At 40.8% G+C, this 24,000-nt stretch overlaps 1 protein-coding gene across 1 annotated transcript in view; it reads left to right on the plus strand.

Moving 5' to 3' along the window:
* The window catches only part of PLCB4 (phospholipase C beta 4), a 197,264-nt gene that overhangs the window by 118,503 nt on the left and 54,761 nt on the right, over positions 1-24,000 (plus strand). Inside the window, 10 exon segments of the mRNA XM_033142845.1 lie at positions 8,680-8,759; positions 10,043-10,096; positions 10,896-10,977; positions 12,416-12,516; positions 13,112-13,153; positions 17,307-17,322; positions 19,273-19,381; positions 20,936-21,146; positions 22,765-22,858; positions 23,630-23,709. Of these exon segments, the coding sequence (XP_032998736.1) occupies positions 8,680-8,759; positions 10,043-10,096; positions 10,896-10,977; positions 12,416-12,516; positions 13,112-13,153; positions 17,307-17,322; positions 19,273-19,381; positions 20,936-21,146; positions 22,765-22,858; positions 23,630-23,709 (869 nt within the window).

A 24,000-nucleotide genomic window follows, 5' to 3' on the forward strand; every position in this document is an offset into this window, starting at 1 on the left:
TTTTTTTTGCAGGAGATAAATATCTCTAAGACACCCCCCTGCCATAATAGCTTTAGAGTATTGGTATATCCCATGCTTATTGCTAAAAGCACAGGGAAAGCTACTGGGGCCATATTTAGTGGGAGAAAACCAAAAAGCCCCAAAACCTAGATCCTCACCCCGCCTTTGAAATCTCGGTAATGTCCCAGATGTATGGCAGCCCTGTTTTCATGCCATAGCTGATTCATCCCATTAAATAGCCATGTGAGAAGTCCCCGCGCCGTTTTATATACACTCAGTGAATAGCAGTGGGCTGGCTTCCAGCTCACTTTTAATTTTGTTATGAACATTATGGCATGTGTGAATATCAGTTTATATCGAGGAAAGATAACATTCTCATGAAGATGCTACTTTAGGGAACAGAGCCTAAGTACAAATAGGCTACCAGGGGGAGAAAAAAATCGTAACTTAGCGGCCAAGAGCACTTAATGGCATCTTAAAAACTCAAGCATATTTGCAAAACCGCTATTCACATTTAATGGCCAATGCTTCTACAGTATTCATTGCTATGAATATGCTATTACCACGGTTTGATACTGTGCTTTATGTACCACAAGTGCTGTTGGTTGTGAAGAAGAGTGTTTATGCATTTCTGCTCTTTTTTGTATGGTAGGGATGCTGGGGTTGTTGTTTTTTATTACAAAATAAGTTCACCTTTAAATTATCTCCATAATACTCCTTTTAGTTTTAATAGTAAGCACAGGCACTGCGATAAGGGGACTTAGGATTCAATTTTTGGCACTTCGTTTAGGTGGGATCTACTTGAAATAAATGTCTGCTGTCTAGGCAGCAAATGATTATTATTCATTAAGTTTGTATACCACCCTTCATCTGAAGATCACAGGGCAGGTCACAACATAAAAATACAAAATGAAAACACAAACTGCACACTAAAACAAAAACAAACCAATTCCTCCCTCCCCAAACGCACATCTTAAAAGCCATAGAATGTTAATCAGTCAAAGATTTGGTTGAAGAGAAACGTTTTCAGCCGGTGCCTAAAGATATGTAATGAAGGCATCAGGCGAGCCTCCTCAGAGAGAGTATTCCAGAAATGGGGAGCCACCACAGAATAGGCCCTGTGTTCTCATGTTGTTATTTAGTCGTGTCTGACTCTTTGTGACCCCATGGACCAGAGCATGCCAGGCACTCCTGTCTTCCACTGCCTCCCGCAGCTTGGTCAGACTCATGTTGGTAGCTTTGAGAACACTGTCCAACCATCTTGTCTTCTGTCATCCTGTTCACATGTTACCACTCTCCAGATCTCTTGTGGAGGAGGTTAGCGGAGTCTGTAACCTGAAGTATTTGTAACCTAAGGTACCACTGTATGTTAAATTGTTTAAAGGTAAAAAGGGACCCCTGACCATTAGGTCCAGTCGTGTCCAACTCTGGGGTTGCGGCGCTCATCTCGCTTTACTGGCCGAGGGAGCCAGCGTACAGCTTCCGGGTTATGTAGCCAGCATGACAAAGCCGTTTCTGGTGAACCAGAGCAGCGCACGGAAACACCATTTACCTTCCCGCCGGAGCAGTACCTATTTATCTACTTGCACTTTGACGTGCTTTCGAACTGCTAGGTGGGCAGGAGCAAGGACTGAGCAACAGGAGCTCACCCCATCGCTGGGATTCAAACCGCCGACCTTCTGATCAGCAAACCCTAGACTCTGAGGTTTAACCCACAGTGCCACCTCCCATATCACAGGATATTAGGCTGTTCTTCAATTTACCCATTTCCACACCGAGGCAAACCTGCTGTCTGCTTGCTTGCTTGTTTTCATCTCTCCATTACTGCTCTGCTGTTGGCCAGCAATTTGGGAACTACATTAATCATATTGATTTAAAACCACGCTCCTACTATCAAATGCTCCCAGAGTTTTAAAAAGACCTACAAAGCCACAGAGATAAATGGGGGAAGCTTTGCATATTCCCAGCATATTAATGGGAACACTCCCTGGATGTATGGCTGCTTGGACCAAGTCCATTGTGCATCTAAATGACTTATCTATTCAGCTATTCACATGATGATGATTGATCGATGGACTGCCTTTTATATTAGTCTTCCTGCAATTTACAAACACACTAAAAACAGCTAAAAATAGTGCAAAAACCAACTAAAGACAGGTTTTAAAATGATACAAAATTAACATGTAGCGTAGACCTTTTATTCTTTTTAATAAATTTATTCCTTTGGTTTTTCAGATTAAAATTTCACAGTCACATATCCAACATACAACATAGAAACAAGATTCCAAAGAATCTCCTGGACTTCCCTCCCCCCCCCCTTTGTGGATCCTATTGTGAATCATTTCCTCCTGCATCTTTTATAATAATCCAAATCTTTTACCTCTCCATTGTGTCCAAAATTCACCGTTAAATTACAAGTGTTGTTCCAATCCTAACAATATTAACGGTTTACAATGGTTTTTAAGATAGGTTATAAATTTCCCCCATTATTAAAATTTTGGTCTTCCTGATTTCTGATTCTTCCGGTCATTTTTGCCATTTCAGCATAATCCATAAATTTCATTTGCCATAAATTTCTTCTCTGGTAAGGACTTGATCTTCTTTCCATCTCTGGGCCAATAACATCTGCGCAGCCATAAATAGTCTGTTCTGCTCCCTTAGGATTTCGGTGCCTAGAATTCCTAACGTAGAACTTTTAATCCAGCCGGTAAAATCTTCTTGAACCAGATGTCAACTGTGTTCAGAAAGTGTGAATAATGGGTGCCCCTTGTATCTCAGTTGGGATACTGTTCCACAAAATGGGCAGCTACACTGACAGTCCTTCTGATATCTTTGGGATGTTAAGGAAAAGCTCTTCTGCAGAATGCAATGACTTACAGAGAATATAAGGGATGGAGGCTGTATCAGCAGCTCTTGTTTCTGTTAGTGTGTTTGGTGCCATCAGTACCCATGCTGCTTTATAGGGTTAACATGAACAAAGGAGATCAGAATATAATTCAGACATGAAGTAGGGTAGAGAAACAACTTCCTCCGGCTGGAGGGAGTTGAGCAAAGCAATGGGATAAGAAGATACGAATGTGAGCAAGCGATGGTGTTGACATTTCTCTGAAAGCAGAAATTACTGCTTGAGTGCTGATGGAAAGTGTAGTTGTATGTTTCCAGCCGTGCTTATTCCAACCATTCTCTTATGTTGAACCCAGCGACTGGAGATATTTTCAGTTGAAAATGACTAGCTAGGTGAACTGGCCCTTTGCCCTGTGGAACGTCCTATTTCAGTGCTAACAAAGCTTGTTTTCATCCTGAATAGAAACAGAAACCACTCAAGTACTTTGTGGGTCCCAAACATTGATTAGGTGTGGTTGTATCTGCTGGCTTCTGGGTGAAACTTGTTTTTCAGTAGTCACCTCTTTCCTGGTTGCTGCCATTTACTAACTTTTCCAGAGAGACAAAAGACAAATAACAAAATGTTCAGATGTTATACGGAGATAGCCGTGTTATGGTCATTGTCTGATTTGGTAGGAGTTGCAAGAAGCAGTAACTGAGGTGCTGCATAGTGGGGCCTGTTTGTCTTCACATGCTACTTTTTCTGGCAGAGAAATTACTCCACGAAAATGGGCTAAAGGAGAAATATGCCCAACTGATGTGTGTTAAGGTTAGGTAGGGACAGTGGGGAAATTTGGTGCAGTCCACATTTTAATGGACACTACCTAATTCACACTTCCCAAAACAATGCACAAAACCAAACACTGCTGTCCTTCAATATGTGCACCTCTCTGAATTTTGCGATGCAGTTCCCCAATAATGTGCACATTTAAAGGAAAGTATGCATGAAAATGTACACATAAGTAGGGGGGATGAATTGCATTTGGGAAAATTGCCACAGATTGTGAATATTAGGGGAAATTGCTTACAGAATGTGTTTATTAGGAGAAAAGTGCACTGAAATGCTGACAAATTTTCATGAGGAGATACATATATATATATATATATATATATAATCAAACACATATAGTGATGTGGAAATGTGGTGAACTGAACCCAATATTATAAAAATGAGAAACGGGGAGAAACCAGAACTGACAGCCCATTCTTAGTTACATTGAAAGCTTTTTTTTAAAAAAAAAATATTTTTATTGGTTTTTTCATGTATGCATCCTCTAACAATACTTCTCTAACAATTTTCCATATATGGATATATATACATTCAAAGCTTTTAAACTTGATTCACAATAAATTTCTTGCAGATTCTGCACTGAACAACTGAAAACAGACACTTTTCATCCTGGCCTTGTCAAGGTCACGATAAAGTCGGATATGGGGAGAGGGTAGGAGGCCTCCTAGCCTAAAATGGGTGTGTGGAGAACTATTATAGGAGGAAGCATGAGATAAAAAATAATAATAATAAATAAATAGAGCTAAATAAATTGCATATTCTACCCACCCAAGATTATAGACTCAGAGCTTTGTTTATGTACAACATCCGTTTTTACCTCCCTGCCCGTTAACGTAGGAAAGAGGCACGACATTATCAATATAAATGGCAAATACAGACTGACAGTGAGAGATTTCACTTTCTTGGGTTCCATGATCACTGCAGATGGTGACAGCAGTCACGAAATTAGAAGATGCCTGCTTCTTGGGAGTAAAGCAATGACAAACCTAGACAGCATCTTAAAAAGCAAAGACATCACCTTGCCGACAAAGGTCCGTATAGTTAAAGCTATGGTTTTCCCAGTAGTAATGTACGGAAGTGAGAGCTGGACCATAAAGAAGGCTGATCGCCGAAGAATTGATGCTTTTGAATTATGGTGCTGGAGGAGACTCTTGAGAGTCCCATGGACTGCAAGAAGATCAAACCTATCCATTCTCAAGGAAATCGGCCCTGAGTGCTCACTAGAAGGACAGATCCTGAAGTTGAGGCTCCAGTACTTTGGCCACCTCATGAAAAGAGAAGACTCCCTAGAAAAGACCCTGATGTTGGGAAAGATGGAGGGCACAAGGAGAAGGGGACGACAGAGGATGAGATGGTTGGACAGTGTTCTCGAAGCTACTAACATGAGTTTGGCCAAACTGCGGGAGGCAGTGAAGGATAGGCGTGCCTGGCGTGCTCTGGTCCATGGGGTCACGAAGAGTCGGACACGACTGAACGACTGAACAACAAGAACAAACAACAGACTGACAAATCCTCTGAATGAGAATTCCCCACCTCCACGTGTGGCTGTCTAAAGAATCCTGGTTTTCCACCAATTTAATTGTTCTTAGAACCAAGAGGGATGTAATACCATTTCAAAGCAGAGTTAGTTTCTTTATCTCCTTAGCTGTGTGGTACAGTGTACTACTGCTGACACCTGGTGGCATTCTTGCAAAAGAAGGCATAAATTTTAACTACCAGTAACACTTGTCTCTTTCAGTACTTATGGGTTTTGTTTGGTTTTAAATTCTTAGATGGGGGGGGGAGAGATCAAGTGGGTTTTTCAATATTCAAGTTTATTTTGAAAGTTCGTTTTTATCTTATTTTTAAAGAGAAGTGGAGGTCAACGAACAGCACTGTGGTGACAGAATGAATCAGCTTATCCCACTTGTTTTGGTTGCCCGTGAAGTAACGTTTTCTGTAATTGGTTATGTAAGCATCTCTGCACCAAGCATATGTTACAGATTATTGGAAAAGCCCTCGTAATGGGAACTCACAGCAATTATTATTATTATTATTATTATTATTATTATATTATTATTATTATTATTATTATTATCTTATCCTGACTTTCCTCCAAGCATCTGAAGGTAGTTTCAGTGTTCTCTTTGCTCCCCATTTTTATCAGGTTAGGCTGCGGGGCTGTAACCAGTCCATGGTCACCTAGAAAAATTCATGTGGGAACTGGATAATGGTTGAGAGATGCAGTATAATCACATTTTAGGGTAAGCTGTCAATGGCTACTAGTCATGATGGCTGTGTACTACCTCCATTACTGGAGTTGGTATACTTCTGAATATCAATTGGGCCATGCCAATCAGAAGGTCAGTGGTTGGAATCCCGCAACAGGGTGAGCTTCCGTTGCTCGGTCCCAGCTCCTGCCAACCTAGCAGTTCGAAAGCAAGGCAGTGCAATAGGTACCTCTGCGGTAGGAAGGTAAAACCATTTCTGTGCACTCTGGTTTCTGTAAAGGTGTCCAGTTGCACCAGAAGCGGTTAGTCCATGCTGGCCACATGACCCAGAAAGCTGTCTGGGGACAAATGCCAGCTCCATTGGCCTGAAAGCGAGATAAGCGCTGCAACCCCATAGTCACCTTTGACTGAACTTAACCATCCCAGAAGTCCTTTACCTTTTTTACCTAGAGCAGGTATTTGCCCACCAGTCGTTTCAATGGGATGCGGGTGGCGCTGTGGGTTAAACCTCAGAGCCTAGGGCTTGCAGATCAGAAGGTCAGCAGTTCGAATCCCTGCCACGGGGTGAGCTCCCGTTCCTTGGTCCCAGCTCCTGCCAACCTAGCAGTTCAAAAGCACGTCAAAGTGCAAGTAGATAAATAGGTATCGCTCCAGCAGGAAGGTAAACGGCATTTCTGTGCACTGCTCTGGTTCACCAGAAGCGGCTTTGTCATGCTGGCCACATGACCTGGAAGCGTACACCGGCTCCTTCGGCCAGTAATGCGAGATGAGCGCCACAACCCCAGAGTCAGACATTACTGGACCTAATGGTCAGGGGTCCCTTTAACCTTTACCTAGTTTCAATGGGGCCTAACTTGTAGCATGTATACTAGAGCTGCAGACCAAGTGGGAACTTTGATATTGATAACCATCTCCACAACTGCTGCAGTTACTATCCTGCAATTTATGTAAACTGGTCTGCATTTACCGCCATCAGATATTGGCTGGAAAAGGCTCTTGTTTTCATGCTGTGCTTCTGTCAGTTTATATGCTTTGGCTGCCAAGGACCGGCGACTGACTGCAGATGGGTGTTCCACAGAACCATCAAATAAAAACTTGACAAATTTGGAAATTCTGGGTATGGATGATAATGAAATGGGAGTCAGAGTCAGTGCGATAGTCACAGAAAAGACACCTTAACGGTGCGGAAACGAATTTCCGGGATGAAAATAGGATGTAAGGGGAACACAATGTAGCAGGACGATTGTGTAGGCTTAAGAGCTTCAAACAATGTTGTTCCTTTCCTGTGAAGCCTTCTAGGCAATTCACAGTTGTAAAGGTTCTAAAAATAGATGCCGTTAATGCCAGCACAAATTACACGTTACTTAATTTGGGCTAAAACTGGCAACGGTAGCTGAAGTCGGGAGGCTCATATTTGTGTGGGCTATTAATGGAACACTTAATAAATCAATTAGGGGGGGGCTGACTATGCAATGTTATGTTGCTGTAGCTTCAGCATCTGTCTGGTGGCATAAACTTGTTTGTGCAACTAGAGGTAGTTCTAGTTTAAAACAGTACTTAGTGAATAGGCTGCTTTCAGGAAAGGTTTAATATAAAATATGTGGAAAGGTGGCTTTCCTCCAAGGAATTCAAGATAGTGCGCAGGATTCTGCCTCTCCCCCATTTTATCCAAATAACCACCCTGTGAGGTAGGGTAGGGTCAACCGGTGAGTTTGATGGCTTCTGGGTGGCTTGAACCCTGGTCTCCCAGATTCTAGTCCGACACTCTACCATGCTGGCTTTCTCCTTCAGACTTCTGTGGGGAAGTGGTCGGGCCAATGAAAAAGTTCTGTGACCCATGCCTAGGAAGCACAGGACGAGTGGAAGTGTGGATGAGGCCAAATCGTCCCTTTACTCCTTCACCTCTGCACCAATAGGAACATTTCCAACCACACGCACAGCATACCAGGCAGAGGGCCTTCTCAGCAGTGGCACCCTCCCCGTGGAACGCCCTCCCATCAGTTCGCGGCATTTCCGTGCATGCGCAGTCCGCCCAACTTTGTGACGTCACGACACCCCTGTCCCCAGGGGGGTGCCTCCTTGCTGCCACCCCGGGCAGCCAAAAGGCTTCCTCCGCTGCTGGGAACAAGCATCCGTCAGTTTTTCTCTGGAGCGATGTTTGTTCCGATTTGGCAGTAAACAGCAGGTTTCTTGGCATGGGACAGGCAAAAGTTCCGCTTTTCAGCCTCAGTTCCGCTTCTGCAATGTGAGAACAACAACACTTACGTAGGTGACAGGGTAATTGTAAGGATTGAAACAAGATTATATATGTGACATGCTTTGAACACTTAACATAGACAAGCTATTATTATTATTATTATTATTATTACTTTTTCTGGGTGGACCCAGGAGTATGTATACCCCTTTAAAAATTGTGAATCTAATGGGAGAAGAAACTTTTATTATTATTATTATTATTATTATTATTATTATTAAAAAATAGTTTCTTCTCTGGCACAGTGAATTGTCAGTTCTGTTGCTACCCCTGATGGTGGCCTTTTGTCCATTTACTGTGTTTATTTTTCTCAATTTGAACTATAAAATGGTGATTTTCTTGAGTCAAAATGAGAGTACCCCTAAACTTTTTTTTTAGAAAAAGCACTGGTTGTTGTTATTATTATTATTAATTATTATTATTTATGCAGCAACATGGAGGGAAAACTTTCTGTTGAATGAGCACCGTGGCGATAATGTTCTCTTTTCCTCCTTTTGATATTTCCAGTGCCTGAATGCTTAAGCGTTTTTCTTGTCTTTCAGCAATGGGTTGACGGACTCAGATCAATCATCTGTAACTTTCGAGCTAACAATGTCTGCCCCATGACATGCCTCAAGAAACAGTAAGCCTTTTCTTCCTTCACCTCTTCAATTCTTGTTTTGTTTCTGGCTGCATATTTCTTAGCATGCATTTTCAAAAAATAAAATAAAATTCCTTTCCTTACTTGGTCCACCAAGAGATAAATATCTGGGCAGTCTGCAGGGGACATTCCCCACAAATTCAAACATCCATGAGAAATGTGGTGTTAATTTATTCTTCATATTTTTTTTCCACAAGTAAAAATGTTCCCAAAGTCAAATGCGGTCTCAGGAGTAAGAGAGTTCATTGGTGGACATAACAATCTGTTGAGAGATGCTGCTGTGGCTGTTGGCCCCATCTGAACTTTTCCTGGTTCAGGAAGGAGAATGTCTGCCCAATTATGTATGTTCTGGTTAACATTTTGATTTGTGGTGGGTCCATTCCCCCCCCCCCAAGCTTCTTCCAAGAATTTTCTGAAAGGGCAAGAATTGAACCAAAATAGAAAATTCTTTCCAGTAGCACCTTGGAGACCAACTGAGTTTGTTCTTGGTATGAGCTTTCGTGTGCATGCACACTTCTTCAGATACACTGAAACAGAAGTCACCAGATCCTTAAATATAAGAATTGAACCATTCAGGATGCTTCCCTACCAGCCTTCCATTGTACTCAGGATTCCCTGAAGTGAGTTCATCTCCTCCTCAATTTATAAGCCCCAAAGCCTAACCAATGGCAAGTTTACAGGTCAAAAGAACTCTAGAAAATCCAGTTGAGAGGGGCTTTGGGGTCCTACGGTCCCCAGATCTTTGAGACACTCATTTACACAAAATTCTGTAGTTTTTTCATCAAAAAAACCTTCAGCCTGTTGATGTGCTTTCAATGGATAGAGTTTTTTAAAAAATATTTATTTGTTGATTATAAGAACAACATATAATCAAATAAGGTTTTTTTAAATATAAAGGTTGAGGGAGCTTGCTGACATTGGCAAGCTAAAGCTTGGGCAGAACTGTTTATTGCCTCTCTGTACGCCCCAGTCCATGCTATATGGCTATAGCTGGGACCAGAGCGGTTGTCAGTCACATGGGCTTAAGGGGTTGGACTCATCATGGTCCTCCCTCATGGAACAGAGGAACATCACAATGAAATCCACCTTAAACAATTCGCATGTGTTTTCCCCAAGGGTATTTCTCAGATCTCACTCACATTATATACGTATCAGTAGAAGCACCGACAGAAATATGAGGTACTTCTCTGCTCCCCCCCCCACACACACTTTATTTTAGCATGTGGACCAATATGTTTTCTTCCCTGTTTTCCCTCAACTTCTAGTTGGATGAAACTGGCATTTCTGACAAACGCTAATGGCAAGATTCCAGTTAGAAGGTAAGCACATTGTGCGATGAGCCCAACAACAGTTGTGATTCCCCCCCACCCCAAAAAAGTGAGTTAAGAGTTCTTTTCAAATCATACAACTCAGCGGGGATACTGGATTCTGTAGCCTAAAATATACATTGGATTTGTAGCCCCAGAATGCCAATGGTTGCTGATATATTTTAAAGAAAATAATAAAAAATAAAAAATGTGAGGTATGGTTGAAACTACTAGATCATCTGTTGAAATAAGGTATATTCAAATGGGGATCACTGTGAAAAATCCTGATATGATTTCCATGCTCAAATATCAAGGCCCACAGACAAACCATAAAACATTGCATCAGAACTAGTGGTATGCTCCGAAGACTAGTTATCATAAAGGATTTGGACTGAACTTCTGCAGGGGAAACTTGAACGCCTCTTTCTCCTGTTACCTTTCGCACAGCCAACATTGAGAATTTGAGCTCTTCGAGGCACGGGACATCTCTTTTTAACTTGGAAAAGTTCCTAAAATGCTGTGCCTGGTTGGTCTGGGAGTCTTTGGGCTGTTTTGGATACGAAGGGAGTCTAAGTTGTGTTCTCTCTTTCTAAGCAATCTCAGGGGAGGAGGGGAAATTGGCTTCATTATTAGAAATGAATAATACAGACCTATGGAACTGTAAAAACAGCCACTCTTATTAATAAAGTGGATCTGCAGCATGTGTAAATGTGTGTGTTCAGCACCCAAGGGAGCCTCTGTAGGTGGAAGTGGTTATGCTGATGGGAATTCAGAATGCTGTTTAAATAACACATCTCTTGTTTTTCTCTAGCATTACCAGAACTTTTGCATCAGGTAAAACTGAAAAAGTGATCTTTCAAGCACTTAAGGAATTGGGTCTTCCCAGTGGAAAGGTATAAACATGTAATATTCAAGAATATTGGACTTTGTTTTCAGTCTGTGTCATGAGTCAAAACAAACGTTGCACGGCCACCTTTAAGCACCTTTGGCAAACTATCATAGGGTTGGCATATTTCAGAAAGTGAAAATCCGGACACGGAATTTGCTGAACTTTTTTTTTTTTTTTTTGCAATATCTCGAAAGACAAAAATAAGTTTCTGAGCTATTTTTAAGGCCTTTCTCCAAAATCATCACTTCGGACATGGGTTGCCATCCGTCCAGCAACATCTGGGAAGTTCCAGACATGTTGCCAACCCTACTAAATTGATTAGTTCTTTTGCAAAGCTGCTTCTTCTTTGGCGATCACTCGTAGCTGAATAAGATGGTCTTCCATGAACATGGTCTTAACAGTGAGTCCGTAAGTGACTATGGAGGCCAATTCTGGATCCACACGTCCTTCCACAGTGGGGACATAGGTTTCCGGGCAGGAGTTGATCACGGGGAGGGTTTGCCAGAGTGTCTTCCTCTTAGCTCCTTTCCTCCCTTTCGTCCTGAGTTCAAGTGTTGATGGATGTTGCACATATATGAATGTTAGCTTGTTAATAATATATCTCTTCTAAACTATGACATTGTTCTTGGAGGTGACCAATATGATGTGTTGTAATAACCCATTTATGAGCAGTAATAGCTCTGCATTTGATCATCTTTCTTCTTTGGCAATCACTCGTAGCCAAGTAAGATTGTCTTCCATGAACATGGTCTTAATGCTGTGTCCGTAAGTGACTGCGGAGGCCAATTCTGGATCCACACGTCCTTCTGCAGTGGGGACAGAGGTTTCCGGGTGGGAGTTGGTCACAGCGAGGGTTTGCCAAGTGTGCCTTCCTCTTAGCATGTTTCTCCCTTCCGTCCTGAGTTCAAATCCCATGACACCTTTGATAAAGGCTGGTCTCCAATTGGAGCACTCGCAAGCCAGTGTTTCCCAGTTGTCGGTGTTTATACTACATTTTTTTTAAGATTTGCCTGCAAAGGTTAACCTGTATGCTGTTTATAATTTGGACATTTTGAACAGCGTAGGTTATAAATACACACTAAACATTACACATACTGCTGTGAATGTATCCCAGTACTCTTGCATTTTTCTGTCAAATGATAATAGGCAAGACACTCAGTGCTTCCATTTGTATGAGCATTGTGTAAAACGGTTGTGGTCTTCCAAGTGTTTCCATTTGCCAAATAGCATTCTAACTGTGCTTTAAACTGGTGTCATTATTCAGGAAATCTCCTAAGTGTCCTGTGCTGTGTTAGTCTTAAACAGTAGTTAGATCTGGGTATTATTGAAAAGAATATATTGGGCAGCTGTTTTGATTCGATATTTTAATTTTTAGTTTGTTGAGTAAAATATTATGGAAGTGTTTGGGGGTTAGTAAAGTCATGTTTCTTCTTCCTTTTCAGAATGATGAAATAGAGCCTTCGGCTTTTACTTACGAGAAATTTTATGAACTGACTCAGAAGATATGTCCTCGAACTGATATAGAGGATCTTTTTAGGAAAATGTAAGTTGTAAGTTGATTGCAATATAAAACAAATTTAGTTTTCTGATTACTGAATCCAAGGATGATAATTATTACTGTGCCATGACTTTTTTGCCATATTAATATTAGCAGTCAGGTCTACATTCTTCTACAAAGATTTACCCTAAGTAAATGTTCAGGCTGTGTTTTTCAGGATCTTCTGCATTAAGAGAAGCACCTGGAAGGAACTGTTTTTGAATTGGCTTATACTAACCTATAATATTAACCTGCTATTTTTAAATTATTAACACAATATGTAAACTAACTAGGTTAAGAAAGTCTTAATGTCTGAAATTTCATACACTAAGATTTTAATGTGGAAGACTTACATGTTGGTTTGTTGATCCCTTTTATCTGTTAAATAATGAAATGGAGAAAAAGTTCCTGTTGTGTAGAAAACAGTTAATGTTGCCCATTGCAATAGTGACTGCTTTGAAAACACAAAGCTTACCAGTAGATCAGTGGTAGAATATTAGTTCGGTGTTGAGAATATTTTAAAAAAAATGTCAACATGTAAATCATATCTGCTGTAGCACCTTATATGAAAACTTACTTTTTCTAATAAATTTCTTTTCAGCAATGGAGACAAAACTGATTATTTAACGGTAGAACCAATTTAGTGAGCTTTCTAATGAAGTAAGCTTTTTCATACATTAACTACCATACAAGTCTGTCTGCAATGGCTTGCTTCTCATTGCATGCTCCATGCTACCTTCTGCTGTGGTTTTGATTCGCTGATCTTTCCATTTTGGCAATACCCAGGTGCAAAAATCAGCTCCATATTGATACATTCTCCTGCTTTCTTCATGTGGCTTTGCAAATTGCTTGTGTTGATTACTTGCCGTAGTGTGTAGCTGTGTTGTGTGTGTGTGTGTGTGTGTTATTGACTGCTTTGCCGTTATGTTCAATGTTAATTTTAACTAAAGTGATCTTTTACTTTTAGGAGTCAAATGTTTCTGGACCAATCCTTCTAAATATTGATGGGGAAGCAGAGGGGAGATTGAGAATTGGGCTTCTGCATGTAGTAATGGCAGTTCTTGGGGTCCATTTGCTGTTAAAAAAAATATAAAAATGTGCGATGCAGTGTTTTCCCCCAGTATGCTTTCTGATGAATCGTAAGAAGTATGGCACTGGCACTATGACTTTTCCAAAAGCAAATTGATGACGATGTAGTATTTAGTGTGTGTTAAATATCTGGATGAAAGTGTTCTTCGTGGAAGGTTCTTTTATTAATAAATGTGTTAAGATGAGTTCACATCATATTTATGTGGCTGAGTCAAAGTATAGCCTGCAATTCATTTGTCTTCAGCTAACTCTTAATAGTCAACTGTTCCATTTCTGTTTCATAGTGTCCTGCTTCAAGCATGATGAATTGTGGGCTTTTTATTATTAAAGAAAAAAAGGTTGAAGAGGGATCGTGTCAAAGATAATTTGCATCTCACTCTCCTTTAGGTCATCGCTGTGCTGTTATTGTTTGTTCTGGGGACTGGTTTGCCTACCATATTTCCATTTGCTCACTTTGGGGGCTACCCCTGCTCTCCTTACAGTTGCTGGAGCTCCTGTCACATCCTCTCTCCCTCATTATGGAAAGATTGCCATTGCTCAGCCACTTTTGTTTGTTCTAGGATTGTGCCATTTTAAGATGAAGTCAAGCATCTCTTCTTTCTGCCGCTCCTCCATCCCCAGTGCTCTTTCCCCCTAAGTAAAAGGAGAGAGGATTCAGGAGTGCTGTTGATATGAAAAGCATGAGTGGTTTCGGCAGTGAGAGGAAAATCAGAAAACAGGGGGGAATGGAAGGAGTGAAGAATCCTTTCACCATAACCCATAGCTGTCAACTTTCCTTTTTTGCGGGAAATTCCCTTATTCCAGCGCTGTTTCCCATTGCAAAAAAGGGGAAAGTTGATAGCTATGGCCGTTTCCCAATGCAGGAAAAAAAGGAAGGTTGACAGCTCTGCCATAACCCTCATCTATGAAGTTTCAAGTGCTTTTGTCTAGTATAAATTAAATGGAAAGAAGGGTTTAAGGGCATTCCCTTCTTTAAAGTTTTTAGGCGTGGTTGCTTAACTTTTGTATATTGCACAATATCTTATCGATCAATTAATTTATTTCAGCCAATAGACCGAAAAAGAAGAAGCACACAATGCACAGGAATCTCAGAACGAAACAGATTCAAAAGGGCACCAGAAAAACAATCTTATGCAATTATAATAATCTCATTAGTCCTTGGAGATGTTCTTTCTAGTTTCAATTGTTTTCATGTTCTCACTGCTGCTGATAGAGATTTAGCCACCACCTTTGGTGCTTTTATCTTCTTTTGGATATTTAACATAATTCCTGGTAGTTTGGTCAGTAAAGGACCAGTCATACACTGTTGAATCCCAGCATAGAAATTATAAAACAAATGGACATGTTCTACAGATTCTGCCTCCTGATTTTTACAGTTTTCGGGAAAGAAGGCTGTCAATATACCTGCCCCAAAGCAAATTAAATCAGGCCAGAAGAAAAGCTTAATTGGCAACATACATATTGCTGAAGTAGGAATGGGTCGTAAAAGTTACCCAGAAACAGACTGTACATGAACAAGCAAGAAATTCTTGAAATGAAATGCCCCATGGGGCTCAGGTATTATCAGATGTGCTTTGGTTGCATTCAGACCATCATATCTTAACTTATATTATTAAAGCTGAGAGATACACAAGTGTTTTACCTATGCAAGCAGTCATTCTCCCTTTGCAGTGAGCCACAGTTAAACCATGAAGTTTCAAATTAGCCATCGTTTCTGGTGTTGCCTGAACTGAGAAACTATGGTTGCCAGCTTTAGAAAAAGACAGAAGCAACTTCAGACTATAGTTGTAGGAAACAATGACCAACGGGGGAATAGACCATTGATCAGATAGAGCAGGACTGGTGCGATGAAGTTTAAAATTAGATAGCATGGAGATAATGTAAAAAATGTGAGAAAAATATTAAACGGGAAGGATGCAATGATTTGTTGTTTACAAGTACTCAGGGTTTTCTTGCTTCTTCCCCTTCTGCTTCTATTTTCCTTCATTACCTATCTGTGAACTGATACTGGGAGTTCATGTGTAATGTAGTGAAGACAGGGGACAGTTGTTGCAATAACTGAAACTTCCCCTCTTTGTTACTCAAATGTTTTGAGTATTTTATTGGAACTGAAGATGGTGACCTTTCCACTGTCCATAAGCTGTATGAATTTGTTGCTGGCATGTGAAGTTCCATGCATGCTGACATTCTGTTTTTATGTGAAGCTCAGCAACGGACCAGCCTGCGTACTGCTGCTTTCATATTTCATCATCTTTAACTTAGATATCCAATAATTCAGTGTAACTTTCAGTGCGACTGCTCGTAGCAGAGATTAAGAGGTGATGCGTTCCCTGTTGCATGTCTTGATTTGGCAGTGTCTGTTAAAAAAATTAATATTAACTTAGGCAGTAGACACAATGAATGTTTTCACTATGAAGAACAGAACCTCAAAATACTTAAGAAATTACAGCAAATGTCTCTTGGTTTCTCTTATATTAGACTGTCTACTCTGCAACTTATGGTGCTCTGTATTCAGTCTTTGAAACTCTCATAAATGAAGTTCACAGCTGGGCACTTACTTTGTTTGAAGGATTTCTATAGTTATATATCTATTTTGCTTGCATACGCTTAGAAGTCTCCCAGCTGAAATGTGCTTGGCTTTTGGGTTTTTTTCTTCAGTGGGAGAATCAGGCCCACAATGTGCTGATCTAATCCACAATGACAAAATACAACCCTTACATTCTATGGACCCTTGTTAGTAGTTAATTTGAACCCATCTTCTCTATTTTTTAAAAAAAACTGTAGCTGTTTTTTTGCTAATTTATTTTATTTTGTAGATCATTTTGGGCCATATTTAGAAGGTGGTAGTAGTAGTAATTATTATTATTATTATTATTATTATTATTATTATTATTATTATTTTGTTCCATAAATCAGATCCTCTTATTTGAGGGTCCACATTGCGTGCTGGCCCAAGGCGCTCTACCCCATCCGGGGTAGGGGTAGGGAATGAGCCCAAGCTGAATAACAACAACAACAACAATTTATTATTTATACCCCGCACATCTGGCTGAGTTTCCCCAGCCACTCTGGGCAGCTTCCAACAGAATGTTAAAATACAATAATCAATAAACATTAAAAGCTTCCCTAAACAGGGCTGCATGGTGGCCCCACAATCACGCCACGGCCTGTTGGCTAATCGGGGGGGCAGTGGTATGGTTGGGGGGCCTTTAAAAGGTGGCATCACGTTGCTGGGGCCTTACCTGGTTTTGTGCCGCCGAACACCCATCCACCTTAGTAGTTGAGGTGTCTGCTTTGGCCTTGCTCTGGACTTCGGTTGGTCGCCTGTTTTGGAACGGGGCTGGGTAGGAATTTTTTTCCACTTGGCAGATTGGAACCGGCCATTTGGTTTTCGCCTGCCTCTTAGCAATCATCACAACTTTGTAAGGTTTGGCGGTTAGGCATTGGCTTACTGTGCTGTGGTGGAGGGGAGGTGCGGCCACCACCTGCCCCTCCAGAAACAAGGGTGTTCTGTTAAAGGAATCCGTGGGTCTGGATCTCGTCCAAAGTCCGCTTGAGGGGCTGGGGTCATGCCAGAACCCAACAGGTGAGCTTCAGTTGGCTGTCATCGACGGAGCTCCCTCTTTTGGTTTACCCTTCCAGACTCCCTGCAAGGCGAGCATGAGTCAGATATAGTTTGCCACTGCCCAAGCCAATGCCACTCACAGTTCTTTAATCAATAAAGCTATGGCCTAAATTTTGCCCATTAACCTTAAACTAAATTCCGTGTCAAGGTGTCTTTATTTATTGGGGGGTGCGACGGGGCCTTGATGCGCAAACCAGCTAAAATTATTTTCCACTGTTCCCCAGCCCTTTCTTTCCCCCCATAAAATTTTATTAACACTTTTCATAATACAATAATATAAAAGAAACTAATCTAAATAAAAACAAAAACAGAGAAAGAGAAAACATAGAGTCCTCTCTTAAAGGTGGCTCTTAATCCTTGTTATCCACAGATAGTGATGGATCTTCCCAGCTCTCACGGGAGCTTTCCTTTCTGCTCCCAGTCTCCCATCCTTAAATGTCTTCTCTTATGTGCCACCTCTCATTCAAGTTTATGCAGTTTATATTTTGTTAAATTTCATAAATTTCACATATACACACCAAAACATACCGGTAATCATTTTTTCTTGGGTTTTGTCGACTTCTCCTGTTTTCCATTGTGTTTTTAATTTCTTCCCCTCGCTGCAACCTGTCTTCTCTTTCTCAAATCATAACCACCATAAAATCATCTCTAATTCCTTCTGTTGCTCATAATTCACATCCTGCTCGCAAATTCATCATGCTATAATAATGCTTTTTTTTCCATTTTGTCTCAACCCATCCTTAGCAAGCATAGTTACTGCAAGACACAGCATCTTACATTGCAATGTGCTTGATAAAATGGGCTTTTGTAATTTAAGTCACCGATATATTAATGAGGTGGTCCCTCTTTCTGTGAGATATCTTCACCACTACTTCTAAAAAGAAAGTAAAATTGATGACAGCAGTTCTTCCCATCTTTGATATTTATAATTTTAGCCAGTAACCTGAGCCCTACTCTTGTTTTCTTTGGGGCAAGATTGGTAACTAGCTCCATGCTTTGGGAAGCTCTGTCCTCGTATTATAAGAGGAGCATAGCTCTTCGGATCATAGCCCATGATACTGTTAATATAATGAGATCAACTGACGTCATCTTTCTACTTGGTAACAATTTCCTTCTTCCATGTCTATGTTTACTCCCAATAACTTCAGCTTTGTTTGTGTTTATAAACTGATATATGGCCAGATGAACCTAAAAGGCTGATTAAATTATCTATTGAGTGTGTGAAATTCCTTAAATGAAATGCAGTATGGTTTTAAGGTTCTTTATGTTTAGGCTTCCTGTTTGGATATACAGTTGAAACTCGAAAAATTAGAATATCGTGGAAAGGTTCGTTTCTTTCAGTAATTCAACTTAAAAGGTGAAACTAATATACGAGATAGACTCATGACATGCAAAGCGAGATATGTCAAGCCTTTATTTGTTATAATTGTGATGATTATGGCGTACAGCTGATGAGAACCCCAAATTAACAATTTCAACTTTGGGGTTTTCATCAGCTGTACAGCATAAGCATCACAGTTGTAACAAATAAAGGCTTGACATATCTCGCTTTGCACGTCATGAGTCTATCTCATATATTAAACTCCAGTAGCTAATGAAAACAATTGCTTACATAAATGGACTTTTCCACGATATTCTAATTTTTCGAGTTTCACCTGTAAGCAGTAGTGGTTTTGTACATGGAAGTTTAAAATAGATAGCAGTGAACTAGTTCCATCCGTTGTTTAAAACAGATTTCAGGAAAGGGGAGAGGAAATTATTAAGGAACCCTGAAATGCGACAATTAATTATTTGCAATGCACACTGCATGTGTTTATTGTGTATGAACAACATTAATACACATTATACAATTATACTGAGAATATTTAATAATTTAGATATATATATATATAACCTAAACATTGAAACATGCATTGAATAACTGTGTTCTGGTTTTAAAACTAATTATCTGTCCCCCTTCCCATGCTCTTATTAATAAGAGGTCTGTAGGAGTAAAGCTGTACTCTAGTTATCCCTCTAAATCCTGTTTTTTTTCTCTCTAATCTTAGCATCAACGAGATCCTCGGCTGAATGAAATTTTATTTCCGTTCTATGATCCCAAACGAGCAATGCAGATAATTGAGACATACGAGCCAGATGATGATTTAAAAGGCAAGGGTAAGAAGCAGTGTGATCATTTCTATAAAATGTACTGTTTCCTGCAAGATCCATCTTAACCTTTGTGTGAACATCATCCTATCTTGTTCCTCCTTGAAATAAGCCTCCATTGAGGTGACTCAGTTATTTTCATTTTACACATGGGGGATTCAGTCAAAAAACAACAACACCTTTGCCAAGTCTCTAGTACTCTCCAATGAACCTCATTTACCCACATTCAGAAGATGTTGCAAGCCCTGCGTGGTGCTTTGAAACCCCAACCACCTGTCATATTGGATCTGCCAAGCTAGATTGTGATATGGATCTGTCCTGAAGAGCCTATATATAAGGTTGGCTTCAGTGATCCGGATTCCGGTCTTGCAATTTCATACCTCGTGGTTTATTGGGACTTGCAAAGGCCCCGAAAAACACTGTCTGCTGGGTCAGCGCATAGGCCTGTCTAGTCCAGAAGGGAACAGGTTTGTGCAGCCAAGGCAACAGGATTTAATTCCTGCTCATTAGCTGAGCGGGGATTAAAACCCTGGTCAGAAGTACACATGGAAGCAGCTCACACCTGTGAACTACTTCAATGAGGTTTTTACAAGGGCTTTAAGACAGCTCCTGTGCTCCTATCTGAGCTTCTCGAGGCTCAAGCTAGAATGTGGAGGTAAGTCGTAAAGCAATAACAACATTATTATTATTATTATTATTACTACTACTATTATTATTACTATTATTATTATTATTACCACACCCATCTGGCTGGGTTTCCCCAGCCACTCTGGGCATCTCCCAATAGAATATTAAAAACACAATAAAACATCAGACATTAAAAACTTCCCTAAATAGGGCTGCCTTCAGATGCCTTCTACAAGTCAGATCATTGTTTATTTCCTTGACATCTGATGAGAGAGTGTTCCACAGGGTGGGCGCCACTACCAAGAAGGCCCTCTGCCTGGTTCCCTGTAGCTTCACTTTTTGCAGGGAGGCAACTGCCAGAAGGCCCCCTGAGCTGGACTTCAGTGTCCGGGCTGAACAATGGGGGTGGAGACGCTCCTTCAGGTATACTGGGCCGAGACCGTTTAGGGCTTTAAAGGTCAGCACCAACACTTTGAATTGTGCTCAAAAGCATACCGGGAGCCAATGTAGGTCTTTCAGGACCGGTGTTATATGGTCTCGGCTGCCGCTCCCAGTCACCAGTCTAGCTGCCACATTCTGGATTAGTTGTTGTTTCCAGGTCACCTTCAAAGGTAGCCCCACGTAGAGCGCATTGCAGTAGTCCAAGCGGGAGATAACCAGAGCATGCACCACTCTGGCAAGACAGTCTGCGGGCAGGTAGGGTCTCAGCCAGCGTACCAGATGGAGCTGGTGGAACACTGCCCCGGATACAGAATTGACCTTTTACATGTCTGCCCCCATATCCCACTTTTAAATACCCCATCTTGGAAGAGGCTTTGAAACTCTCCCTTGACTGCCCCCACGCCCCCTGATTTTAATCTGCAGCGTTTCTCATGTGTGTTTTAAATCTCAGCATGAATGCACAGAATCCATAATGTTACGTTTTCATGCGTTCAGGTCTCATGTCAAGTGATGGGTTTTGCCGATACTTGATGTCCGACGAGAATGCCCCTGTCTTCCTGGACCGTTTAGAACTATACCAAGAAATGGAACAACCCTTGGCTCACTACTTCATTAGCTCCTCCCACAACACGTATCTCACCGGGAGACAGTTTGGTGGGAAGTCATCTGTGGAGATGTATAGACAAGTCCTCTTAGCCGGATGCAGGTTGGACATTCACGTTGGTGGTTTAAATGAATATTTTATTTTATTTTTGTATATAATTTTTGTTAAGTTTTCTGTTTTACAGTTTAAGGTACTCATTTTACATCCTTAAGATGTAAAACCCTTCTTTTCTTTCCACGGTTCCTTTTAAATATCATGAATCCCTGCGTATTTTACAAAAACTATACCGTTCAGTATTCCATTATTGCATCCATCCAAACCTATTTACACTGTTTCATTTATCTCAATGCTGCCAGCATTGAATATTTTAGAGAGATGCTATACTATAAAAAAACAAGTTAAATGCATCTGATTTGCTACTACATGTGACTCAGTATATTACATGTATGACTCACAAATACAACAAACTGATTTAAATATTGAAAGGAATATTTCACTCTTCAGACAACTTGTGGAAATTTGCAGTCATGCCTTTAAATAAATGACACAACGAGCAAAGTAGGGTTTGGATTTGCCATCTGACTGCATTTGCTTTTGACTGCAGCAAAGGAAAATGTTAATTATATCAGAGAAACCTGCATTTGAGAGTTATTTTCTTATACTGCATCTAAATTAATCTGCATTCACATTTATTTATATAATTTTTATTTGAATTCATTGCAGAGAGGCTGATTTAATTTCGATTTGATAGGAGAATTTAGATCCCACCCTTATCCACATGCATGAAGGCACTCCACAAGCAGGAGGGGAGAGGGGCCATTGTACCAAAGTCACGCCACCTGTGAGGGGTGGCAACACACAACCAGACTCCAGCATGCAGGTGCTCCTCGCAACCATAGCAGTGAGCCAGTGTGGTGTAGTGGTTAAGAGTGGTAGACTTGTAATCTGGGGAACCAGGTTCGCGTCTCCGCTCCTCCACATGCAGCTGCTGGGTGACCTTGGGCTAGTCACACTTCTCTGAAGTCTCTCAGCCCCACTCACCTCACAGAGTGTTTGTTGTGGGGGAGGAAGGGAAAGGAGAATGTTAGCCGCTTTGAGACTCCTTCGGGTAGTGATAAAGTAGGATATCAAATCTATGATTCTATAGGAATGCTTTGATGGTGTTTCCTGCTTGGCAGGGGGTTGGACTGGATGGCCCTTGTGGTCTCTTCCAACTCTATGATTCTATCATTCTATGAACTCTTCTCCTTCTTCTTCTTCTTCAATGGTCAGTTCAAATCAAGGTTAAAAAAAGATCAAGATACTTAATCCTGTTCCCTCGTATCGCTTAAGCACATATAGAATGCATTTCAAAGTAGCCACTGTTGTTGCTATGGCATATACAGTGGACGCTCTGGTTGCGAATGTGATCCGTGTGGGAGGCGTGTTCACAACCCGCAGCACCGCGTCTGCACACGCGCATGATGCAATTTGGCGCTTCTGCGCATGCGCAAAGCGCGATTTAGCACTTCTGCGCGTGCTTGAGCGCCGAAACCCGGAAGTAACCCATTCCAGTACTTCCAGGTTTGGCACATCCGTCACCCGAAAACACATAACCCGCACCAATTGAAACCCAAGGTATGACTTTAGCTTGAAAGGAATTCCGTCGCTTTTAAATATTTGACTTAACTGCTTTAGCAACGGAAAGGGGATTCAGTACTTATTTCTCATTGGTTTGCAGATGTGTCGAACTCGATTGCTGGGATGGCAAAGGTGAAGACCAGGAACCGATAATAACTCACGGAAAGGCAATGTGTACAGACATTCTTTTCAAGGTAAATATCACCTGTAATGAATTTTAAAACGCCAAACCATGGGTCAGTTAGTACAATAATTTTCTTGGTTTGCCAGGAATTCAGTTGCAAGTTGTGTGAACTCCTTCTTTTGTGTAATGTTGCAGTTCTTCCCAAGTATGGAAAGAGCATGTGAACAGCTCTCACACACCCCGCCCCCCCGGTTATACTATCGCTTGCTTATGATCGACCACTAAAATGCTTCTGTGCAGCAGCATTCATTTGAATCCTTCCATGCTTCACGGAAAACAATTTGTTCTGGCTCTGTTGGGCTTTATAATTCTCCTTTCTTAACATTGCAAAGGGAATGGGTATGATTTATGTTGAGCAAGGTCCTGCAACTAGCAATAGATTGCATAGAGTGGTCTGCATGAATTAAAGCATTAGTGAAGTTGCGTCATTTATTGACACAGTAAACTTCCTTCAGCAACAGGGAGAACTTTGAGAAACTTGCTCTTCAGTTTAATCCAGTGTTTCCCAAACTTGGGTCTCCAGCTGTTTTTTGGACTACCATTCCCATCATCCCTAACCACTAGTCTTGCTAGCTAGGGATGAGTTGTACTCCAAAAACAGCTGGAGACCCAAGTTTGGGAAATTTTATTGAACAAGTCAATACTGAAAAGATCAATGTGAAGCTATTTTAGCATCTGTTTGGGGTTTTCTTAAAACACAGCATCTTTCCAATTTCTTTATTATGTTTCTGATTGTAATCGAATTGGTTTTCTCACATGTAACCGTTTTGCTCATATAAAGGATGTGATTCAAGCCATTAAGGAAACAGCATTTGTAACATCTGATTATCCTGTCATCCTGTCCTTTGAAAATCACTGCAGGTACGTATTTTATGAAGGATTATTCCTCTTGCATATTTCCGTGATGAGCTGAGAGATAAATTGTGGCAAAGTTTAAAGTAGGGCAACTGTTGTACACGACAGCTTTTTAAGGTAATTGGCTTAAGTTTAATTCAAGGTCACATTGAGTACAGCACTTGCTTTAATTACAGATAGAAGTCACATTTGCCTTTTTTGGGTTTTAAACTGCGACACAATAGCTTCAATACACTTGGAAGCCACTTTCATATAATTGTTTTAAATCAATTTTCCAATCGTATTTGGTTTTGTGCT

This window comes from Lacerta agilis, chromosome 3, assembly GCF_009819535.1.
Source record: "Lacerta agilis isolate rLacAgi1 chromosome 3, rLacAgi1.pri, whole genome shotgun sequence".
Taxonomy (NCBI): domain Eukaryota; kingdom Metazoa; phylum Chordata; class Lepidosauria; order Squamata; family Lacertidae; genus Lacerta; species Lacerta agilis.